This window comes from Cupressus sempervirens, chromosome 7, assembly GCF_028749045.1.
Source record: "Cupressus sempervirens isolate cs-2001-9-10 chromosome 7, ASM2874904v1, whole genome shotgun sequence".
In the NCBI taxonomy this organism is placed as follows: domain Eukaryota; kingdom Viridiplantae; phylum Streptophyta; class Pinopsida; order Cupressales; family Cupressaceae; genus Cupressus; species Cupressus sempervirens.
Window position 1 is genome coordinate 926,038,441 of NC_143124.1, and position 26,635 is coordinate 926,065,075.

At 37.8% G+C, this 26,635-nt stretch overlaps 1 protein-coding gene across 2 annotated transcripts in view; it reads left to right on the forward strand.

Moving 5' to 3' along the window:
- Positions 1 to 4,803: 4,803 nt before the first annotated feature.
- The window catches only part of LOC149550584 (chlorophyll synthase, chloroplastic-like), a 100,078-nt gene continuing 78,246 nt past the window's right edge, over positions 4,804 to 26,635 (forward strand). For both annotated transcript variants that reach the window (XM_089793571.1, XM_089793572.1), the window contains exons 1-3: positions 4,804 to 4,967; positions 5,051 to 5,101; positions 6,103 to 6,197. In XM_089793571.1, the coding sequence (XP_089649697.1) occupies positions 4,853 to 4,967; positions 5,051 to 5,101; positions 6,103 to 6,197 (261 nt within the window). In that variant the 5' untranslated portion in view covers positions 4,804 to 4,852. The remainder of the gene's footprint in view (positions 4,968 to 5,050; positions 5,102 to 6,102; positions 6,198 to 26,635) is intronic.

Consider the following 26,635-nt stretch of genomic DNA (forward strand, 5'->3'; position numbering starts at 1 on the left):
GTCTTCAAAGTATGCCAAACCATTGAGCCACGACCTTCAAGAGGAAGTGTAGAAACAGAGCAAGGATCAGCACCATGAAAATATTGATGAATGATAATACGAGCCCAAAGTTGATGTTGTCCAGAGCACCATCGCCAATAAAGTTTAGCAGCCAAAGCTTGACTACTCAATAGAGCAGATCGAAGACCAAGACCACCCTCCTTTTTAGGCCTACAAACAGTTGCCCAATTAACCAAGCTCCATTTAGTACTACGCAAATTACCACTCCAAAGGAATTGTCGAGAAAGAGCATCAAACTCCTTGAGAAAGTAAATAGGTGCAACGTGAACCATGCTTCGATAAGTAGGAAGAGCTTGGATAACAGCTAGAAGAAGAGTAACCCGGGCAGCAGTAGAAAGCCATCTATGAGTCCAATGATTTACCTTATCCTGAAGCTTGGTAATAAAATTTTGCCAGAAGAGACGTGGCTGCCTGGAAACAACAATAGGGATGCCAAGATAAGTTGAAGGAAGTGATCCTATCTGAAACTGTAGGATACCAACAGTCCTGTGCTGAATAGAATCAGGAGTATTAAAAAAGTAAATGGAAGATTTGTGCTCATTAACTTTCTGGTCTGAAGCTGCCAAATAAACGTCCAAAGCATGTCAAAAGGCTTCAACTTCCTTGATCCTAGCAAGACCAACAAGAGCAGAATCATCAACAAATTGAAGATGGGAAAGAGAAGGTAAGCCATTACCCCATCGCCAGCCTTGAATAGAATTCTGGGACACCTGATGCTTAATGAATCTGCCCAAGCCTTCAACCATGATGATGAATAGATATGGGGAGAGAGGGTCACCCTGGCGGAGGCCTCTAGAAGCACCAAATAGTTGAGAAGGTTGACCATTAATAAGAACTGAAAAAGAGGCAGAAGTAACACAACTCATAATCCAACTCACCCAGTTAGAGCTAAATCCAAAAGAAAGAAGAATACTCCTTGGGAAACTCCATTTAACTCTATCGTAGGCCTTAGCCATATCCAGCTTAACAAACATGGCCCTCTCCCTTGAAGTAGCCATAGAGTGAATAGCCTCAGTAGCAATAACCACCCCATCCAAAATTTGTCTACCAGCAACAAAACCACCTTGTTCTTCTGAGATAATAATGAGAAGCCACCTTTTCAATCTCTCAGCAATCAACTTAGTAATAACTTTGTAAACCACATTACATAAGGCAATTGGTCTAAAAAACTCCAATTGATTAGCATCCTCTCTCTTAGGAATAAGGGTCAAGAATGTAGAGTTCAAAGCTCGAAGCATCTGCTTGCTAGCATAGGATTCTTTAACCACCTCCAACAAATCATGATTAATGATGTCCCAAAATTCCTGAAAGAATTCAACTGGAAAGCCATCAGGACCGAGAGCCTTCCCTTTAGGCATGCCAAAGACCACCTCCTCCAGCTCTTCCAAAGAAATAGGACGCATGAGATAATCATTCATTTCCTGAGTGATAAGGGAAGGAATACAGGACAAAATAAGATCTTCTTCATTATCAGCAGGAGGAGAGTCCTCAGAGAAGAGGGTAGAGAAGTACCAAATAGCCTCCTGGAACAAAGCTGGCAAGGAATTCAGTTGGATACCTTGAGAATTAACCAAAGAAGAGATAGTGCTCTGATTCCGGCGAGATTGCACTGTTTTATGGAAAAAGGCAGTGTTACGATCACCTTCCTAGAGCCAATCAACTCTAGCCTTTTGCTTCCAAAAAATTTCCTCTCGAAGTTCCCATTCTTCTAGAGCTCTAGAAGCAAGGGATTCAGCCTTGCCAAGATCCTCTGAGAAACCTCGATCTCTAATCTCCCTTGTGATGACATCAAGATCTTCTTGAGCAAGCCTCTTCATAAAGTGAAGGTTCCCAAAGCATTCCCTATTCCATATCTTGAGCTGCCTTTTAATATATTGAAGCCTTTTAGAAAATGAGAACATTGCAGTACCATATGCAGGAGCACCATCTTTCCACCAACAGAAAACACAATCATGAAGAGAGGAGTCCCGAAGCCACATCAACTGGAACTTAAAAGGAGGATGCTTCAGAACATAAGCCCCTATAGCGGAAAATTTGATTGGCCAATGATCTGAACCCCTCCAATCAAGGATTTCTGAAGAGATAGTAAGGGTGCCACTAACCTAGAAGCAAGAAACAAGAAATCTATCCAGACGTTCTGAGATAGAAGCAACACCAATCTTGCGATTATTTCAGGTATAAAGACCATTAGAAGGCTTAACATCAGAGAGATGCAAAAGAGATATATGTTGCCGAAAAAGAGCAGAAGAAGGCCCCAATCTAGCCAAACCACCATGCTTCTCCTCCAGACTTAAAACTGAATTGAAGTCCCCTGCTAACACCCAAGGATGATAAGGATGACAATTTCTAACATATTGAATATGTTCCCAAAGTTCCTCCTTTCCCACAAGATCAACAGGTGCATACACATTGGTAACCATGATTACCTCTCCTGAGTCTAGAGTAGAAGCTACCATAGAGAGAGCTGAGCGAGAAGACATCCAGCCAAGAGGAGAAATTTTTTGAGGATCCCAAAATATAGCTAAACCACCCGCACTGCCTGTTGCCCCAACATAATGGCATTGGCCATGATACCAAATACTAGAGGCATGTTGGACCATAGACTCCACAGAGAGCTTAGTCTCTTGGATACAAAAAACATCAGGGCTATGATCAACCACCAAGTTATGAATAACCTTTTGTGTAGGGATGCTATTCAACCCCCTTACATTCCATGAGAGAATAATCATCATTGGGTAGAATTGGAAAAATAAGAATCCAAAGGTTTCACTGAACCAACCTCAATCAATATATCTCTTGTGAGTTTAATCTTCTCTTGGTCTGTTTTGCGCCCACTCCTTAGAGGAGGAGTAGAAGAAGCCCACTTAAAGGGTCGAGACATCAACCCCAAGGGGAGAGGAGAACCCTTGCCCTTACCTAATGGTAGCACATCCTTAACCAAATCAGCTAAAACAACATCATTATCCTCCAACATTGCAGGAGTCACCAGAGCCTCTGTCATAGGAGCTACAGGGACCTCACAGTTCTGATATACTACAACTTGGGATGCCCCACAAGCATCATTAGGAACAGATCTCTCATCTGGGCAAACTGGATCAGAAGAGATAGGAGGAGGAATACCCTCCTCTAGAACCATACTATCCAGCACCTCAAAGCGGTTAAAACCTGAATCAGATAATCTTTCTTTCAAAGGCCTCTTTTGACCACGACCCTTAGCACGAGGGCGAACAGGGGTAAATCCATCCTTATCCTGCATTTGAGCCTTACCCTTACCTGTAGCATCTTGCGGATTCATCCCCTTGGTAGTATTAGCCATTTGAGATTGTCCTTTCCCTGTAGTATCTGCCAAACCACTAGTATTGCCAGCTGTAGAACCATCCACTGCTTTGAAACTTGAGTTACGGGGGCACTGACGCAGTAAATGACCATACTCATGACAAATTCAGCAACGGAAAGGGAGAGATTCATAATCTAATTACTGCACCCAAGAGAAATCCCCCATACAAATTTCCAAAGAATCTGGTAATGGGTTATTCAAATTAATTTGAACACAAATTCTAGCATAAGAAATAACCTTTTTATCGAGGGATTGATGTGCGATTGCAACCGACTTCCCCAACAAAGCAGCAATTTGTCGAAGGATGTATTCACGCCAAAATTCCAAGGGAAGACAAGGCAAGCGAACCCAAACTGACACTGTTGAAGGGAGATCCTCAGCAAAATTAAAACTTGAATGCCAAGGTTTGACAAATAACCCCACATGGTTGTAGAAATAAGGGCCTCTTTCAAAAACACGATCTCGATCAGACATGCAAGAGAATACAACAAAAAAATAACTATTCCCCGCCAACATGATCTCCATATCGCCTTCCACCTGCCATGAGCGGTGGATCCATGCCTCAAGAGCGGATAGGGAAATCTGGATTCCAAAAAATTTGCATATCAAAGCATGCTTGGTCCAATAATCAATGTCCTCCATTACAGCCGTTAGAGGAATAACCAGAACAAGGCGATCATGGCTACGCAGAAAACAACCATTAACTTTTTTCAGTTTGGAGCTCTCCCCTGAATAAAACGATTCAGATTGCATTGCATGCATAGTTGGAGAAGAACCATCTGTTCTCACCAACGGAGAAGAAATCCCAGGCCTTGCCATGCAAACAATAAAACCCCAATCCAAAATTGACTGCAGAAGATTTCCAAAAACATCGACGCAAATTATGTCCAGTAGCTAGCAATCCAAACAGAACAAAAAAATAGTAAAGATCAAACACCAAGAACAGGCTAGGGAAAAAACCCTAGCCCAACCAGTAGCCGACGCTTCTCCACATTCTCCCAACCGTTCCCATATTTTTTGTTAAAATTTAAAATTCATTTATAAATTATAAATTATACATGTATTTTCTAATTTGACACATTTTGAATTTTTTTATCATTAAAATACATTCTTATAAAATTTAGCTAGCCAAACCAGTAATGAGATTCATGATGCGAGTGGCTAACTAGCCGACCAAATTCCTTTATAATAATTTATTTATTAAATTATTAAATAGAAACCCACTAATTTTTAAATTGTAGAAAATATTTTAGTTAGAAAATCTAGTCGGCTAGATAGACGCTTCCCGTTGCAGCCGAGGGAGTCCTTTCCGCACCAAATATTACATGTCTTCTTTTTAGTTTTTAAACTCTTTACGAATAATATCAGCGACTTTAAATAAATGGAAATCATTAAAAAAAAATATTATCCCTTGTTCAAAGTGAGAACAGCTTATCTTCCTCATCGTGTACTGCCATGGCTGCCCTCATCCATGGTGGCATTTCTTCTATTGCTTGGAAGAATTGCAATTATAAGGGCAGGACAGCGCCGCTCTTCAAAGATACCCACTCATCTTTTTTGTCTGTTCAGGGTGAGTCTATGCTCAAACTTTAATTCGTTACGAGTTCTTGGCCTTAATTTTATTCAATGCTTACGAATTGATGATGCTAGCAGGGCGGAAATTTGATTTGAAAATCAGAGCAGCAGATACAGACACCAATGAAGGTAGGAGTTTATATCAGAAATTAAGAGCATATATAACTGAGGGTCATTATTTGAATCTCTACCTTTTCCAAAAACATTATGTCATAAAGGGCTAATGAATTATTGTGTAACAGTTCGTTAGGGCATATAGATTAGTGTTCCCTAACGTGTATTTTATTTGCCACTCCGCAGTTGATGTTGTCTTGTCTGAATTTTTTGATTCTTAGCTTCTAAATGTCAGTGCCAAACCATGATTACGTTATGGATGCATACTTTTCCTTTAAGCGTATCAAAACTGCTTCATTGAAGCCATTTTCCAGTCGTAGGTAGGACGAAATTTGTACTCACCAGAAACTTTCTATTGACAACAAGTGGAGAAAAAATGCCAGAAAAATAGTGAAAATGTTGAAAACAAAGGGATATTCCTTTTCATTGCAAAATCACCCCACGGTTCACCTTTCCACTTTTAGGATTTTAGCTATTGTCAATCCGACCAAAGCAATTGTTCTTTAGCGCTTGGAATAGAAGTGGGGATGAGCTTGAGTTTGACTGCGAAGAGTCTCTATATGGAAGTCTCTTTGATGGCAATAGCACATAATTCTTTTGTCATTAGGCTTGAAATTAGGCAACTCCTAAACTGTTCAGCCACAGATCTCGACTTCCCAATCTAGTTGCTTTAAAACTGACAGAGAACAGTAACATTTGCGCAACCTGAAACGTTAGCAGAAAATGATTAAGAAGTTTATTGTAAGAAAAGAAACTTAATCAAATAGTCGTAAGCAGCAAGACACCGTATAAGCCCACTTTGAAGCATCACCTTATTAATAATCGGCACTGTTGATTTATTGGTAGAAATAGTTTCTCCCCGTCCGTCTTTGACATTCAATTTGATATCTGAATCCCAGGGCAGCTATTGCCTTTGCCATTTCGTGTTTCTTTATAAGTGTTTTATTGGGTATTGTGGCCTACATTATCTTAAATGCTGTTCTAAGAATCTATGCTTTTATTTAATGCTTTATCAGTCACATCGAGAAGCCCAGATAAGGCACCGGCCACAAATGCAGGATCATCTAACATCAATCAGCTTCTTGGAATGAAAGGAGCAGCACAAGAAGCGGTATGTGCATGCTATCTCCTACAATTTCAATTGTTTTGTTTAAATGAAAATATGTTTTTTTTATATCCAACGTCTTGTTTATTTCAATTTAATTTATTTCAAATGCTTTATTTTTATTTCGATTTATCTTATTTCCAATGCTAGTGGCCAAAAAATACTGCAGTTCCTTATTTAAATTGTCACATTTTTACTTCAACTCAACCACAACAGTGTCATGGGGAATTTCAAGATTTGTGTAGTTTCAATATTACCGAACTGGCATGTAGCATCATAAGCTTTCATTATGAAAATTATTATTCTTGGCAATGTGTGCAGAATTACGAAATGGGATGCAGATTTTAAAGCATCTGTATTTGCAAATAGATGTTGAGTGAATCATGAATTAAGATTGCTTTGAGAAACTATGGATCCGTGTCATAGTTAGGAAACTTGGAAGGCTGCCTCGCATCTGGGACCTGTTGCATGTTTATTACATATTTGGTATCATCACTCTTTGGTCATATCAGGCTAGCATGAGTTTGTACTAGCTTGCATCCTATGATAGATATCAGTCAATTGGTCTAGCTATTTGCAACTATCATGTTACTGACACTGCATTATCTGACGATTGAAATAATCGAAGTAAACTGGTAAACAACATAACATAACAGCATTAAACCATCCACACAACTTTCTTAAATATCTTATGAATTCTTTTAATTTGATATTTGAAGACAAAAGACAAAATTTGAAGCAGTCATGGACAGAGTTTTCAATTAAGGACTATGCACCATGCGGTCAGCACAAAAATTATACACAAAACTCACACAATGGAACGGAATCAGACAATAGATGCATAGAACAATAATGTTAACTATTCTGAGTCTGAAATACGTTGACAAGTTCTGCTACAAGGGTTTCCAATCCGTGTAGAGGCCCAGTTTTGATTGAATAGTTAAATTAAAATACAAGCACAATAATTGTGTGGTTCTGATATGTATGGAAATGTGACTCTTGCATATGGATGTAAACTAAGATCTCAGTAGTCTACACAAATCACTGGGGGACAATGGCTAAGGTTCACCTTAGTCCTGATAGGAGAGTTGAACCTTTTGATATGATTGTTCCCTTTTGAGATAATGTAATGGAATTGAGATTGTGAAGTGTGTGCTCAAGATTTGTAATGTTCTCGTCATAAAATAAATAATTAATCAAAGCATTGTTTATGGGCCAATTGATTTAGTATATCTCGGACCCATTTTTATTTTAATTGTTTCTGTAGGTGTTGCCGTCGGCTGTCTTTCCAAACCCTTGGGAGTTCCTTCGAATGGTAAACATGGCATGTAGGTACTAGTTGGTATGTGATTTGGATTTTTTTTTGTACTGCGAATTCTTGTTGGAGTTCTGTATTGTTGGCCATTTCGGAAGTGAAAGATCTTCGATTTTGGTGGGATTCAACACTCACCCTATTCTGTACTCTGTATTATTTTTGCATGGGTCTGGCAAATCTGTGCATCTAAAATCAATATGTGGAGTGATACTTGTAATGCCCCGTCAAGGGATCCAAAGAATTAACCTAGTATTTCACTAAGTTTGGTAGCATTTAAAAAAAAAAAAAAAAAAGTAATTACCACTCACAACTTATGCACAATAACGGAAGCAATAGCAATGTCCATCTAAAGAGTAAACTTAACATATACAACAGATTACATTCTTTAAGATCCCCTTAATGTGAATTACTTACATGAATTCATCTAGTACAACATCCACATGAAATAATATGATAAGTCCAATGTTCAATTATTACATATCCAACTGCTCATTCATCCACTGTACATGTCACAGGGTATGAAGGCTTAAAAGAATATACAAATGTAGAATAAGGTACATCATCCTATTCTAATCCATGATACATCAAAGTAAAGATAGTCACATGATACTCATGATACATCATCATAAAAGCCATTTACATCTATCAGAAAGATCAAATAAATAGACTAAGTGCACGGTTCCTCCCAACCGTTAATAGCATCATTAGACCATCGTGGATCCTAGCCATCCCTCCGTGCGTAACATTCCAAGCACCGAAGAGATCATCGGTATTATCATAGTAGGAATATCACTCCTAAACATCCTACTAACATAAAAAGTAAAGCATAAGATATCATCATCTAACATATGCTAATCATCAATGAAAGGATACATATCCACCATCATGAAGGACGCATTAACCACAAAGTCTCAATGAATCTCAAATGATAAGAGTGGAAAATACACTACCATCCGACCGCGTGGTACCTAAGTGGTCCACTCCCACCGTGCTGAGGAGATAATCTCAAGTCCCAAAACAGGTTATCAAAAACCACATAACACACGACTCTAAAGTCCAGGAAACCTAAAAGTATACTAACTCAAAGGTTCCAATCACAAAACAGACATCTACTTCCCAGAGGCACACAATGACATGTAGGAACCTACTATGCAAACGGGAAAGTGTCATCGCATTTATCTCGTACAAGTTACCCTGGCAGTTAGGTAAATTCCACGGGTCCATACAGATCTCATGCGGCCACTAGTATCCTTTCATACTGACAAGGCATACTATGGAATGCAAGGTCGCAACCATGCGTTCTCTCTACTCCCATCCTAGCCTATACAAGCACTCAAGGCATGGGCGAGAACCAAAAACTCTTATCTTTTTAGGTTCATTCGGTTAGTATTAAGTGTGTGAATGTTATCACTTATTAACCAACTTACAATGAGTTACCCTAGCAGCCTCTTAGGGCCCCGACCCCCATTGCAAGCCACTTCCCGACACTACAAGTAGATTACCTACCCTAATGCTCATGGAATCATAAATCACCACAGTCTTGTACAAGCGACTGTAAAGAAATCCAAAAGATAATCCATAAAAAGAATCATCAAATATCCACAATATAAGCATAAAATATCCATAATAAGAATCATCAAATCTCCAAGATAAGAATCATCAAAATCTCCATGAGCATCCGAAAAGTATCCATAGAAAATCATGACCACAACAACTCTCTATTGGCAACTGAAGTATCACTGATAATCAAAATATCCATTGGTTCTCAATAACCAAAATATATCTCAAAATCATACTGATCGAAGACTCCAAAATGGTTGAGTCAAACATGTCACATTATGACATCATCAATAATAAATCCACATATTAGTCCCATCATGGCAACTAGAATATATCCAAGGATAACTGATCGATGACCAAAATAATGGTTAAGTCAAGGGTTCCAAACATAAGAATCTTAACTATAACAATCAGTATTCACAACCAATTCATAGAGCATTCCATCACATAATCATGGTTGGGTTTATAAAGATCGAGATTAAAACATCATCAAGACATCACATTCACATAACCCCCAAGCCTCTGGTAGACGTCCTATACCGGTCAACACTAGTCAACCCAAAACCCAAAACATTAGCATAATGAATACACAATGTAAACACATGTTTTGGTTTTGCTAAGTTTTCAAATTTGAATTCATATGCAAAATCTCAGTTTTTGTATCCCAAGTTTAGAGAAAGAACATTTTCCTACGTTTTTCCATGTATTAATTTTTTGGATGGATTAAAAATTCCCTCTAAACTTCAGTTTCCAATTATATTTAAAAGACGTTTCCACTAACTTAATTTTCATATGCTTCATATATCTTATAATCTTAAACTATTAATTCATAATAGTTAAAACTATAAAATTACAAAACTATTCATCTTTAAAAAGAGATGAATTTATAAATCTTTTATTAACAACCTTAAATCTTTTAATATATATATATTACATATATACATATATATATTTATATTTAAACATATACATACGTACATATATAATATAATATTTATTATTTTTTTTGCATTTTATAAAAAAACGGAACCGAATTTTATTAATTTCGATTCATAAAGGAAATCGAATAACAAAGTTTCCTTAGAACAAAGCCGAATCAATTATGCCGTCGGTTGTCACTGTGGTGACAATTGCCGCGGGTACCCTGCTGTCGCAGGTACCCTGCGACCAATACAGTCGCGGGTACACTGCGCAGCAGGTATCGTGTGCCCCTTTAAAGCACGGGTACGGGGTGCGATTCCGCCCCCACCCAAGCATGCATTAATATATTTTAACATAAAATCGCAACGCGATTTCATAAGTTGCGGAATTCATTTATTAAAACATTTCTGCCACAGTAAGGTTATGAATATATATAAATATATATTATATATATATATGTATATATATATATAATTAAGGGTTATGTATGTGTATATATATATATATATATATATATATATATAATATACAGAATCACAGTATGTTTATAAAAATACAAGCTTTCATTTTCAAAACCTCTCTATGAAACTTGTTCTTTTAAAATTCTCTGATGACTAATTCTAATGGGTTTGTCCATGAAATTGCAACCTTAGTTCGTATTATTTTCAGATCTAAACATATAGAATCCTTAAATAAAACTTAATTGCCCAAATTGAAAATGCACAATGAAGACATATGGAAAATACGAAGAAGACAGGGGAAAGCAAGATGCAGAAGTATCATAATGAAATCACAAGAATCTACCCGGATTCTGATGCTAAACTCGCTTATCCTCAGACAACCCGCAGAGCAAGCTCCCCTTCTTCAGAATTTTCCCGAATCCTCCAATGCCTCAACTATTCTCCACGCTAACCATACTATCCACGCTATGTCCCCGCTATATCCAAGCTATTAAGGAATGCCCGAATATAAAGAGCTTTCGGATAACCCTAGAATGCTTCTAGAATCAGCTGGAAGATATCGCCAACTAAGCATGGAGCTATTTCCAACCTTTTAGATAAGCCCTAGGGTTGTAGACACCATGTGCTTAATTGATGCACTAACCCCCGTGTTGTTGACACATGAAAAATAGGGAACTGCATTATTTCCTATGCAAACTTATAACTCCAATAACTTTTAAATTAATTTTCATTTAAATATTTATAACTCCCACTTTAATCTTCATAACTTTTATTTTAATTTTTATAACTTTTATTATTAATATTTGTTTATTAATTAATTAGTATTTTATAATTATTATTTATTTTAATTTCTAATTTTCTTTTAATTTAATTCTTTTCTCTCAATTAATTCTCCTTTAATTAATTATAATCAAAATATCAAAATCATGATATTTAATCTCTCAAATAATTAATTTGTTAATTAAATCTATTTATTAAAACTTAGTTAATAGAAAATTCACCATAGACCTTCATGATAAAATATGAAAACCCATTATAGGACAATTCATACCAAATCAGTCTAAAAGATTAAAAATCACAAAATATGTCATCCGACACATTCAGTGGGTACTCAACTCAGATACTTGTCCTAACTCACTAGGACAAATGGTTTTAGGGTTTGGGATTTGGACTTGAGAATTTATCTCCCCTCTTTTATCATTGAGATAGTATAATAGGGTACGTCATCCTGGCAATTCAGGGAAGTCGATATCCGACACCTACAACCTGCAGAAAAGCCATGCATGTACATACAAAATATATAGTGCTAAGCTAAACAGGCAATGGTAGGAAGTGGTGCATCGTGTAGATCCCGACTAAGCAAGTGACTATGACTCCCTTCTTTAACCACATCAGAAACGCCATACAATAAGAAAACACGCACACCATACACATGCAAGTATGGGGTAAGTATCCATAATAAAGCACATAAGATAATCAACCATCTAACTAATCATCAGCAGTAACTGAAAACAATATAGTGATCATCATCCATACATGAAATGTGAAGTCTAAATGATCTCATCACATGATAACTGAATCCATAATATAATGTCTGATAGTGTCAAAACAATACCACTAATCCATCTACATGAAACTAGTCCATCAAAGTCTGATAACAATAGCAATAATATGTCTAGAGAAGATGTGAACGAGGGTAGGCACCTTGGGAGTTCCTTCGAATGGTAAACATGGCATGTAGTTACTAGTTGGTATGTGATTTGGATTTTTTTTTGTACTGCGAATTCTTGTTGGAGTTCTGTATTGTTGGCCATTTCGGAAGTGAAAGATCTTCGATTTTGGTGGGATTCAACACTCACCCTATTCTGTACTCTGTATTATTTTTGCATGGGTCTGGCAAATATGTGCATCTAAAATCAATATGTGGAGTGATACTTGCTTCATTTATGTTACGATTTAATCTCTATCTTAGGCAAGTCATTTGGTAATGGTAAGTGTGGTAATTTGTACATCTGTGATTTCGTTGTGAATCTTCCCAGCCTAAGTTTGCACTCCTCACTGGATGACTCTAACTGTTAGAATATATAGTCCACCAATATAACTGAGAGGGGGGGGGTGTGATTAGTTATCCAACTAAAATCACAATTATCAACCTTATTAAACTTTAAACATATAAGCAATATAATTAGAAACCACAAGAAGTTACTCATACAAAATAACACAAGATATGTTAACTAGGGAAACCCTTGATCAGAGGGAAAACCCTAGTGGGGGTGGTACCCACAAGATGATGTACTAATATAAATATTCCTTGTTAGAGGATGGACCCTATTAGGAGTCTATTACAACATTTAGTACATATCAGTCCTTGTTAAAAGACTTTGAATCCCTGTTAGGAGATTCCGACCTTGTTAGGAGTTGTGCCAACCTTGTTAGAAGTTGTGGAAGACAGCTGGATCCATTGTACAAACAACTTCAAGGGCAAGACCAATGAACCCACTGTCCAAATGATCTCTGTATTATTCCTTACAGAATAATAGAAATGAATTGTACTTCCTTGCCCTGTCCTGTCAACCAGAGCTTTGCTCCTTTTGATCTTGTAACGAGATCATAAATCTTGCATCCAATAATCCTTGGATCACTTACATGCATTCACCAAACACTTTGCTCCTTTTTGCACTTTGCACTTCGCACTTCATACAATGCTTGATACATTTCCACACATTACAAACAAGGAAAACATCTTTCCTTTATACCATATCTTCAAAATAGTTCCTTGAGTCGGCCTTGAGGCATTCTCAATTAATTATAATAAGATAACTAATTAATTACAATTACAAAAGCACTGTCGGCTTACAGTCTATACAAAACTTTACACGTGCGATACTAGGGCTCGTGCATTCGCTGGCATCATCCCACGACTATCCACTATCACTATCTAATCGTGCATCTCTTTATTACATCTTAGATGAAAGATATAATATAAGCATCAAGAACTGCTTTCTAAGCACTTTGTCTTTGAACTACTCTCAGTAAATCAGGTACAATTTTCGCACCTCTTCGACTTTCGTGCTGCACATTGAACCACATCAACAGGACACTGTACTGAACATGTTTATGACCGCGCATCACTAGACAAGAAAAACCTTGTCCGTACAACTAAGATCTCTCCCTACTGCTCTGTCAGTCTTCATAGACTTACTACTATGTTGAGATCAATGACAAACACAATCATGAATGCAACATGTCAATACTCTCCAATGCTTAGGATACTCCCCTAATGTAGTATCATCAACATTCATGCTAATAGTAACGACATCCGTGCGGTTGTAGGACATCTTCCACCACCGCGTTGAGGGAGATCACCTTCATTGTAACCCCACCACCATCCATCTTCAACACATTGTTCCTTTTGTACAGTCACGACATTACCTCCAACCACCCTATCGTATGGCTTTCGCACACACTGTACGACCCTATCTTCCCCACTACCGTACGACCCCTACATCGTACAACCTATTTAGCCCCACTACTATACGGGTCCCACACACACCGTACGACCAGTCTTGCCCACTTCTGTACGGCTCCTACTCATCATATGCCCATCACCATGTCGTGTTATCACTGTTTACTTCCAGTCACACAACAAGAATCCAAAAGGTTGTTTTGAGTGTTGGCTGGTGAAAGAATTTCTAGGTGAATTGCCTCTGAGAATACCTTCGTCAAGTATTGCCAAGAATGGAACATTAGAAGATCTAGGTCAAATGGTATAAAAATGATGATTCTCAGCAATACCAATAAATTAAATAACAAAAAACTAACACAATAGGCCAGATCTAGAAAAAAGATATAGAGAGAAAATTGTAGCTGCAATATGGAGTTGAAAGTGTAGGAATGGTGTGGTAGGTGTTTTGGTATAGGGGGCTTCCAAACTAATAGTGAGGTGCAAAAATGCAGTCAAGAGGTACTGTAGCTCTGTCTCTCAAAAAACCAGCCAAAAAGCCTTGGACATGTGTTTTTGGGTTCCTAATTTGGGCATTTACGCTTGCTCGAAATTTGGGGAAACTAGCATTGTTTGCTTTGCACTCTGGTACCATTTTGTTGTTGGATCTGAACCTGCACACATGAGAATAGAGAAGAATGGTTGTGTTGCATAGAGGCTTGCCTAAGTCAAACCCTGTGTTGGTGTTCCCACCTCCACAACAGCTATGTTGATATGAAAGAGAGATTATCTTTGGAGGGATAGAGGCAAAGTGGTAATGTAAATGTTGAAAGGAAATGATGCAACCCTTTCATGGAGTTTCATGTAAAGGTGGTGATGCAATGCTCTTTAGACAAGTCTTGCAAGTATTGATGCAATAACATGATAAAGTTAAATCACAAACATGAAATCATGCTTGAATTCAAGTACTCTGTATTTTTTTCTCCTTATTATTAGATCCATAATTGTGTAGAATGTGGATTTATTGCATTTACTTAGAACTTCTAGCTTATGAATGATAGAAGATGTGATTTATATAGGGAAAACAATGGATGTTTGATAAAAAGCCGACTTTAGGCTCCCAATTACGAAAATTGATATGAGATTCTGAATTGTGAAGGTGGACACTAGAAATGGCAACAATTTTGGAAAATTTTGGCAGGACGTGTTTGGTGCATGGGTCCCATCAGATAGGGTCTTCGAAAGGGAAGCATGAGCATCACGGCTTGTAATGCTAGACTTGATCCTAACATAAATTCTTGAAGGCAACTAAATTATCGGTTTTATAATCAAATTATAGGGTAGGATAGTGCCCGAATGTTTTAGAAACTCTTTGTTTGTAACCTCTCTATTTAAGGAGATCGAAAGGTAGCCCTTTGAGATCAGATGGTGAAGCCTCAGACCACGATTTTGAGGAAAAATTGACAAACCCTTGTGTAGACTGTTGCCTGCGATCTAGAATAGCTGCAAGAAATCACTGTTTTTGTAGACAAAATCGCCAAACCTTGAAACTGAAGTCTTCCCTCCTCTTTCTTTGAAGTTGTCCCTTTCAGATTTGCCCCCTGAGTTAGCGCTACTTGCAATTGGGGTAGTGTTTCTAAAAAATTAGAGATTCTTACTGGGATAGTGGTTTCCAGTACTTGCCTCACAATATTTGGTACACCTCTATTGGAAGTAGGTTTCTCTGGCCTTGTCTTTTCTTCCTCTCCCATGCCATCTTGAATGTCCTTCTTTGCTTCCTGAAATCTTTCCGTCTCTGTGGTAGCATCTGGATAGGTTAACTTCCTAGCTTGCATCCTGGTGACTACAAGAATCTCGCCTTCTGGATCTTCAATATCTAACGTATTTACCCCCTTCTATCTCGGGCAACTCACATCCTCATGATTGCCTGGTCCACACCATTTACAGAGCATTCCTCCATTTTTCCGCCATCGCTTTGACAATCGTGTGCAAAATGTCCCCATTCATTGAATCTCCTACATTGGATCATTGGCCTCCCCTTGGAATCATACTGGAGAGGATGTCGTGGTGTGTTGATATTGCTGTTGTTGTTGCTATTATTATTACTTCCTCTCCTGTTATTTCTGTATCCTCTTGGTGAGGCTTCTGTATTTGAGTTCTTCGGTAGAGTGGAGGGGGTTGTAGATTGCCCCGCTTGGGTCAAGAATACTTGAGCGCTTTGTGTTTTTAAATTGTAAGGGCAATCTTTAATTGCATGCCCTAGTACTTGAAAAACCTGACAAAATGCTTTCTTTAGGCATGCTTCTTTTGTATGGCCTTTTTCACACTCAGTACACCAAAGTTCTCTCCCTTCTTTCTTTTCTTCTTTACTCCTTGCCACTTCCTTCATCAATTGCCTCAGGTCTTTTCTCAGAGCTTGAATGGTTTTGGATTCTTCTTCACTCTCCTCTGTGCTTTCATGCCTTCTTGCCTTGGAAGTTTTTCTCTCGCTTTCTATGTCCATGGCACAGGTACATGCATCCCCAAAGGTCGATGGTGGGACTATCTTCATCTTTTTCCTGAGGGATAGCGTTAATCCTTCAATAAACCATCGTTTCTTTAGTCCATCAGCCAGCTTCTTGTCAAGTTTCCCTATTAGCTCTTTTAGCCTTCTACTACAGGTTTTAATAGATTCATTCTTCGCTTGTTTTGTGTTATAAATCTCCATTACTATTTATCATCATCCCTCAAGAGTCTGAATTCTTCCTCAAAGGCTGTGCGGATATTACTCCATGTGTTTTTCTTTGCTGCCTCCAGATTGATATACCAGTCAATGGCTATACCCCTCAGTGTGGTAGGGAAATCTTTTAGCCACTCAACTGGGTCATTTTCTCCGTTGGCTTGCCATATTGTCATGCATGTTTTACAATGGCGGGAGGGGTCCTCCGAGCCATCCTTGTGAACCTTGGCAATTTTTGTTTGTCTATTGCCATTATGTGGGTCTTTTCCCCTCTTGGTGGAACACTTCTTCTCGATGGCACTCTTCCTCTTGATGGAACATGCCCTCCCGATGGAATACCTCCTCCTGATGGAACACTTCCTCTTGAGGGAATACTTCTTCCTCCTGATGAAACACTTCCTCCTGGTGGAACTTTGCCTCTCGATGGAACACTCCCTCCCTTTGGAACTCTGCCTCCTAGTGGAACTCTCCCTCTCGATGGAATACTTCCTCTCGATGGAACTCTTCTTCCTGATGGAACACTTCCTCCCGACGGAATACTTCCTCCCGATGGAACTCCTCCTCCTGGGGGAACACTTCCTCTCGATGGAACACCTCCTCCTGATTGGAAGTTTGCTCTCGAGGAGGAACCACTTAAAGTATCCTCCTCTTATTGACTTTGCTCCTGTCGGAGATCTCTCCTTGCAGGTGTCTTTGGATTTCTATATCCCAACTTCCTTGCTGGTGTCTCTGAGGTGACCAAATTTGCTATACCTTCAATTGTATGCTCGATCAACCCTTCTTGGGTTCTCGTGGAATCCCCTTGTCCTCTCCTCAAATTATGACGTCTCTCCTACTGTTGGGGACATAGTATCCTCAAGGTGACTTCTTCCTCATTTTCTTCTCCTTATACCCCCCTAGGATATATATTTGGAATCAAGGGCATGAATCAATTTTATTGTGTTTTCTCTTTTACTCGGAAGAAATTGCGTGCTAACAGGCGAGAAATCTCTTCTAGAAGATTGTATATCGCTGGTGGTACTAAAAGTTGGTCGCATACCGTACCTTTAGGGATTGTTCTCTCATGGGCTTTCCTTTGTACGTACTGATCAACCGCAACTTCCCAGGCTGTCACTAGATCACGTGTCAAGTGATCTTCCTTGGTTATTTCGTTCTCTTCCCGTCACTATTGGTTACTTGGATGAGCGGTACAAAGGCCCTTCCCATTACTCCATCCTACTGACCTCCAAGTTCAGACTTAGGCAACAACGCCAAAAATGTAGAGTAGAAATATCACTCAAATTCATAGAAATATAATATGCTATCCATACAAAATAGTCCAATTGAGGTACATATGAAGTAAAACACAGAACATACCATTCATAACACAATACCAGTAGGCGAGGAAATGATTTCTTTATTAATACCAAAAATCAATATCTGTACATTGACAATATTCCAAGTACTTATAGAAGGGTCAGTGACGCATTCCCTCACCTCCTAACTACCCGACCCGACTAGCTTAAACAAGTACTAAACATAATAGTTACTTTATTCCGACTACACTGAAGTCATTCCTATCTGAATCAGCCATACAAATACAAACCAATCTAGAGGTCATCGCATCCAATAGATTCATTTCCACGTATATAACTAGTCCATATAGTTGAAAATAGAAATAAAAGTACTCATATGCTGGCTGATTGAATCATATACCTGCATATTAATAAGTCCAATAAGTGTCAAGTCAATGAGCCCATTGAACCTGCTCATACACATATATGCTCTAATCAGCCAACACATAAATCATTCATTTGTGTTTTCAGGTCCTAGATATGTTTGTTTTCAAGACTCTATAACCCAATGGAGGTGTTCAGGCTACTGGTTTTCTAATGTCTAGCAGGCAGACATAAAGCAGATGTTGCCAAAATTGTTGCTCATTTTTCACCTGTTAGCTAAAAATTCATTAAGCCATGATTGCTAGACTGACTGCTAAGTGAAATATCTATGATCATGTATTTGGTTGTGTTAAAGCACTTGTCATTTCAAGCTTATTTAATACATTTTATGACGAAAAGTAAAAATCACATGAAAGCAGATGGATGCTATTATCTTTTCTGAAAATTTATTTTATTCGTAACGTGTTCTGTACGTTTTACACAGGCCATGAAACTAACCAATGAAAATAAAGCAAGATCTGATCTTACGAATGTAAATGCAAATGCAGAAAGTAAATAACAGAAAAGTAAACTGGGTCATGGGTGCCAGCCATTGCTTGGAATGACTGGCTGTGTTGCTGGTTGCTTGCATCTTTGGTCTCGCTTATCCGCCTTCCATGCTACCGCTTCAAATCCTGCAGATGTAAAAAATGGAGTTAGATCTAAAGATCTAAGCAATGACCGACAATCTCACCATCCTACCCCCCTGCATATGCATCTACATTCATAATCCCGAGACTCTGATTTATTTTCTAAGAGTTTGTGCTATGTGGAGGAAGAAATCAATGTCACGTGGATGTAATATATGGCTCCCACAAGGGTTTGAGCCCAGCGTATCATTTATCAGCGGTGATCGGACAGAGGAAAAGCGTAATATAAAAGGGACATGTATTCACCATGTTTGAAACCTTTTATTATCACATTGCAAATTTCAGAGGAGGATTAAATCATATAGCTGTTTAAGGGATAAATAATCCCTAATTTGAAACCTTACAGTTGAGAAATCAAAGGTGCAACAGTAAAAGAGTATCATAACATGTGTAGCAGAGGTTGATTCTCAGTATTGAAAGATTGAACTTAAATCAGCAATATAAGTTGGGCATCAGTGCATTTGCATTTTAATTTCAAATAAGCTCAACACCAAGCAGTATAAGACAACAACAACATAGTGATATTTTCCTACACACATCTTAAAAAGTCATGATGCTGTTGTTTATTTTAAAATGCAGCTGTTGTGGTTGTGATGAAAATTTCAGCAATCTGAAAATATAGAGGTAATAATGGTGGAGGTATTATCAATACTTGGTTTCTCACTTCAGTCATCATAATAAGAATATTATTTCAGATCTATTAGCAATTACAAGGTAGAGCTGCAGACATGTGTGTAAAAGCTGAAGGCATTTCTAAAATAGCATCATTTTGTATAGGGATTTCGTGGCAAGGAAATAAAACAAAAACAAGGTTTTATATGGTGCATCTCTTCAGGATTAAAATCCATAGCTGTGTGAATGCATTTGGAACTAACAATTTGGTTAGTCCAAGTACAAATATAAGCAGTGTCCACATAGAAAACAATCAAAAGAATATGCTTAAAATCTTATGACTAATCTTGTTTAAAATTAAGCAGAGATCTCATGAAACATATGCTGAACAAGAGTAAATGGCAAAGTATGGCAAACATATTTTGAGTAATTAATCAATTATTCACAAAACAGATGATCATGACAGAGCCTCAACTAGCGAAGGGCAAAATGACTGAAATAAGAAATACCTGGATCCAGTTTGATGACAACCTACAGTTTTGCAATGTAAGGGAAGATGAAATCCTGAATCAGTTATTAAAACCCAGAATGTATTACAGTGATAGCTGAATAGAAGAAAACCCTACAACAGTGGTAGCTCTTAGAAGAAATAAAACATATGTTATACTACGAAATGCATGCAACCCAGTTTGGGTTTTGTTAGAAGCCATCAACTGAAAATAACAGATGAAAACCTTTGCAAAATGACGAGTAAATTGCTAGTTTTATTAAAGCAATTGCTATTAGAAGAACGAAGTCTAAATATTTAAAAAATAAGAGAATCTTGGAATGCTTCAGTGGTTACATACCTGCAAGGAAAATGCAGATGGGGTCGAATGTAAAAGAAAACATGTGCCGTTCCAACAGGCAAACAATAATAGAGCAGCGGAAGCGTCACATTTAGTTCCCAGTTTTTTCCAGAAAAGCGTGCCCAGAATCACATCATGCTCCAGATGTCAAGATAACACCAACGTGGGCTGGAATAGGTGACAAAGCAGCCGTTCAGAGGTCATGACATTACAGTTTAACTCCATAAACCTAGAAAAGGGCAGTAAGAATGAGTGGAGATTGCGTAAATGTCTTCATCAACAGCAGTTATACACAAAGCTACAGGGTTGTCTCCAAAACATGGAAGCTCAAGCACCAAATGTGCTCAAAATCACAAGAACTCAAAGTTTGTGAGAATTCGTCAAACCCTAGCAGCGACAACAATGGAGATAAACAAAGAAAAGGATATCATCATGCTTCAGACATCAAACCTTCCAGATGTACTCAGAAACAAGGAGAACAACTCCAAAAACAACTGCAAAATGGAGTAAAATGTCCCCAAACCCTAGCCGTTTTTCTTCTTGGCTCACAAACCTTCCAAATTGCTCACGATAAAATGAGTGAGGAATACCTAGTTGAAGATGCATATGTTTGTCTTTCACAACTAAAGTGTTTTAATTTGGGAATCCGAGTATTATCATGAGGTTTGTTTTATTTTATTTTCCAAGTATGCAGTGGGGAGGGGGATATTTAGAAAATGTTTGGAGATAGAGCTAAGTGTTATTTGGACACTTTTATTTGCATTCAATCTATATTGTAAAACAAGAATATTAAATGATAATTATAAATCATTTAAATATTTTTGTTATTTCCTACTACAAGTAAGAGTGAAATCTTAATTTACTCTTATGACCAATGGGTCAAAAGTGACAGGTATTGAAATACTTAGTCTTAGGAGTTATGGAGATGTTATATTTGAAGACTTAGTATTATCAATTAAAGTCACGAAGAGTATTTTAGGAGGTAGTTCAAGGTCGAATTTGACTTTACCCAGTCTGTTTAGAGGTCTTTATGGCCAGTTGGAGCGTTTCATGGGCAATTGGGAGGGAGTCATAGGTTCCTTTATGACTTAGTGCAGTTTATCAGCCAATGAATCATCTTTTTGATGAGTATTGACTCATTCTTTGGAGGCTTTTTTCATGGATTTGATCCCAAGGAGTTTGTACTTAGTCTATTGAGACTCCTTTGGAGTTTTTCAGTTCTGATTATGCATGGAAGAGATTGTGACAAATTATTGTGTCCTTGTTATTTTTGCATCTTTTGTAACTCAGTTTTTGGATATTGAATATCATGGCTCGATTATTTTAGCAAGATTTACAAAGTCCTTTTCTTTTCTGCAATTTTGTGTAAACGTGTGATAAATAAAAGCAATTAGTGAATTTCTGGATTCCTTTTTGTTTTGTCTCACCTCTTATCAAAATTACAGAAGTGTAAGTCTGTTTGCAAGTTGCATTGTGTGTCTATTGAACTTGTAAGGATTGTTAAGTGAATATCATCTTTTCCTTAACATTATGTCATTTTATGACCTTAGTGTGAAATATTTTTGCAAACTTTTATAGAATTGAAGTGTCTAAACATCAAAATAGGGTCTTAAGATAAGTGAAGTCAGTCATATGTTTTGTGTTAATATTTTGGTGAATCACCTATTAGATAGGTTTTCAAGTTTTTGCCAGTTTTCTGCAACATCTTTTGCCCTTTTCCTCACTAAGTACTAAAGAGCAAGTTTGATAATTATCCATAAGGAACCGGCCTAGAATCCGGAGGTCTCATATTCATAATGGCATATACCACAATCAGAATTTGAGTCCCATGTTATGCTAGATTACTAAAGCTTAAAAGTAATAGTAGGGTGCAAATTTGGTGAATAATAAACAAAGAAAAGACATGAACGTTTGCCAAAAATCGAGTGTTTTCAGTCAGAGAAGAAAAACTTACTAACAAACAATTGGGGATTCAATTCAATGAAAACCTTCAAAAGAAAGCATAGATAGAGCAACACAAAGCACAGTTCAGGGATGATGAAGTGTCTTTATGATACTTTATCGATGCGTGAAAACAAAGAGGTTGCACCTACGAATCCATGAGAAAATTGTGTAGGGTTGCGTCAATTTTATGATGTCAAAATTGAGCACAACATTTCTCTTGGTTCCTTTAGCTGGTTTACTTTGTTGTTTCATGGTTGCTTCTTGTTTGTTCTTTTGAGCTGGTTTATTATTTTGTACTTTGCTTATTGCTCCATCTTTCTTTTGTAAAAGGATTTTGGATCCTTTCAAAACCTAGCTTGTCTAATAAAAAATAGAAAAGACAAGATCAAGGGACAGAACAATGATGGGAGAATCAGTGGGCACTGGAACTAGGGTTTTACAGGCATGGTGGGCTGCATTGTAGTAGACGTGTAGGTCATGGATGATCGTTTAATCGCAAGTACCAGCCAAGTTACAAAACAAGGGTGGATTTGCAGTGGCAACAAAGATGGGGCTCCTCCAATGTAATCTTTTAGAGGGGACCAGATAGTCCGATTACTCAAGGTCAACAAAAATGCTTTAGGAAGGTGCTATTTGGGGATGACTCTTTAAGGATAGTAAGAGGTTCCGATTTTAAATAGATTGAGAAGAAATTTTGCCAGTCGAAAATGAAAGAGGTGACAGTCGAAACCAAAAAACCAGTAAGCCCCGATGTAGAGCATACTTTGGTTGCTTCTATGCTGATTGACAACAAAGAATGGAGTGAGACTATAGGTTTTTTTGAATTCAAGTGCCTTTTATCTCAAATGGGCGGGGTGATGGCCTTCCTTTGTGGAAATAAGGCAATGGTGTGAAAGGCATTTAGGAATGGATTACACCCTAGAAACCCTATCTAATGGGTCCTTCCTTGTAATTGGCTCCATTGCAAAAGATAAGGAATGAGTCTTTAACAATGGGCCATTTTTGATAGAATGAAAGGGTTTATACTTTGTAGACTTGTCTCCAAATTTTTACCTAGATGTAGAAAAGGTAATGGAGGTTTTGGTTTGGATCAAAATGCCAAACCTACCTTAGGAATATCGTGATTCACAAACTACAAAGTTCACAGGGGACAAACTCAACACCTTTCTAAAGTTTGAAGAAGCTGTGGATAAAAAGGATTTTTCACTTTACCCTTGCATGCTTATTTTATGGTAGAAGGTTCACCCTCTCCCTGATTTGATAGAAACCCAAACAAGAGAAGGGTTATGGAAGAAAAGACTCGAAGTTGACATCAGTCTGGATACGGGTATTAATGAGAAGGATATAACCAAACGAGACATAGAGCCAGTTTCAGAGAAAGGAAAAAGATAAGATAAAGATTGTTTGGAAAAATAATGTGTTAAGCTTTTTGAGGGCAAAAAGAGGATAAAATTTGAAGGATTGGTGCTAGGTGCTATTTTGGATCACTCATGGACAAAGATGAATGGCATAAGTGCATTCTCTTAATGGGATCCCTGAAAAAAATCATAAATCATCACTTTTATTGAAAAGGATGGTGGTTATTCCTCAACGAATTCAAATGAATTCAAGTCTACATTAGGAGATGAAGATCAATTTAACAAAAGGGATGGATAGTTGAAATCACAAGGTGTGGTGCTTTACATATGTCAAACACCCTTGAGGAGGAATCTATTGTGGAGCCAAAGAATGAAGAGCAGAAACAAAATGTAGATAATGAAATGCGGGGGGTTCACAAGAACATGATGGCCGACAAGCTTTAGCTTTACATTGCATGCCATAATCCCTGACTAATTGCAATCAAAGACACCATTTTTTTTTGGAGAATGATAGGTTAGAAAACCAGTCTTAAAGCTGGATCTCCAACAAAGTAGATCTGAGGCATGGATTGGACAAGTGGAAGATATAGGGTTGAAGAGTGTTGGGGATCTAATTGCTGACAATGGCTTCTAAGACATTAAGATTCCACCTATTTGCAATCTTGAGAGCTCCCTTGAAGGGGTTAGAGATAGTAGTGAGAGTGTAGAGGACTCGGTTTATGAAGATGCTTCACACAAGGATGAGGTGCCACCAAATTATTTTAAGATCATGGACATTCCAGATGTCCTAGACTACAAAACCACTGAGCAAACTCCAACAACTAGAAAAAAGCCAAATACGAGGGAAAATAAAAAGTGGGGTGCAAGATCTACTAAAGTGAAATTGGCCATGATAGGGAATGCTGCGAACCAAGCCAAACTCTTGAGATTGCAAAAGGGATATGCCCTTTCCTGAGAGTAGAGGCTCCTTTTGTGGAATGTCAGGGGCTACAATGCCTCGAACAAGAGACGCCTAATCAAAAGATGTTTTGATCAGATGTGACAAAATTTGATCTTTTTGCAAGAAACAAATTAAGTGGTGAGGAGATTGTTTCATTCCAGATCGCTTCTCAAAATGGAAGGGGTGTTTCATTGGCTCCATTGGTGCTTCAAGCAACTTAAGCATTCTTTGGTTAGATTGAATGGTTGATGTAAGGGTTAAGCTTCAAAGTAGGAATTCGATGTGGGTGAAGGTTGTATCAAAACAATTATTGACAGTTTTCCAAGCTATTAACATTTACGGGCCCTACAATCAAATAATGAAAAGGATATAAAACAAGATATCTCAAAAAATTCTATAAAACAATATTAATGACATGTTTGTTTTTGGGGGACACTTTAACACCATTTTGAGCCATGCTGAAAAATTAGGGGGAAAGGGTTGGATGGGGAAAAGTAAGCAAGGCTTTGATCAGATTAACTGAAAATAGGTTGATTGAAGTTGATGTGAGAAACGGTCAATTCACCTGGACCAACAAAAGAAGTGGTTTTCGCAATATAGAAGAAAAGCTTGATAGATTTCTTATAGCAGCGAATTGGGCGAAGTCGAGTTGGGTGTGCTTGCTGAGATTTTACCTATCATAGGCTTAGATCACTACCCCATTTGCTTGTGGGTTGAGGAAGATGTAGCCCCTGAGAGAGATCCTTTTAAGTTTGAGTTGATGTAGTTGTAGTACCCAAATTCGGAAAACAAAGTTAGAGAGTGTTGGTCTTCAGCTTTGTCGAGAAGAGGTAATAAAGCTTTCATCCTTGTCAAGAAGCTAAAATATAGTAAAGACTAGTTAAAGATTTGGAATAGGGAGGTTTTTAAGAATATTTTTGAGGAGAAACTAAAAATTGATGATGAACTCTCAAATCTACATTGGATAGTTACAAACAAGGGTATGGATGAAGTGGAATTCCAATTGTAGCATGATTTGAATAATCTCTGTGCAAAATTTCTAGCTAGGGAAGAGGTCTAATGGATCTATGAGATTTCCACAATCCATGAATATGAGTTTTAGTTTTTGGATTTGATTGTGTGTAGTTTTTTATCATCAACGTTTCAAATCATACTACATGATCCATCATCATTTTTTGTTCTTCATGTTCTCTGGCATCTTGATGATGGATCATGTAGTATGATCCGAAACGTTGATGATAAAAAACTACACACAATCAAATCCAGAAACTAAAACTCATAGGTCTAATGGAGACAAAAATCTCAAGAAATACTGCTCCAAGTTGGGGACAAAAGAACTCATTTTTTTCACAACTCAGTTAAAGTCAAAAGGTTTGTCAATAAATCTTTTCAATCTTGGATGCAAATGGGGAAGTGCTGCAAACTCTAGATGAAATAAATACTGAGGCGGTAAGCTATTTCAAAAACATTTTTTGGGATAACTTAGTAAGCTCCACTTCAGATATAGATATATTGGAAGCTATCTCCAAATGTGTCTTAGAAGCACAAAATCAAACGCTAATGAGTCCTATTTCTATAGAGGAAGTTAGAAAGTCACTCTTTTCAATGGGGAGGCAAAAGGCCCCTGGGCTGGGTGGCTTTCTAGCCATCTTTCAGAAGTTTTGGGATATTGTTGGACATGAAATTTGGGAGGTTGTAGAAGAATTGAGGAGTGGACGATTTATGCCGAAGGACTTGAATAATACATCCATTGCACTTATTCGACAAAGGAGGAAAGGAATGGGTTTGGTGATTCCAGACCTGTTTCCTTGTGCAACACAATTTATAAGATTGTCACTAAAACAATAGCTAGTAGGCTCAAATTGGTTCTAGATTTAGTGATTTTCAGTGAGCAGAGTGGCTTCTCCCCAAACAGATATATTTATGAAGGCACCATCGTTGTGCATGGAGCAATCCATTTAGTAAAGACAGCAAAAA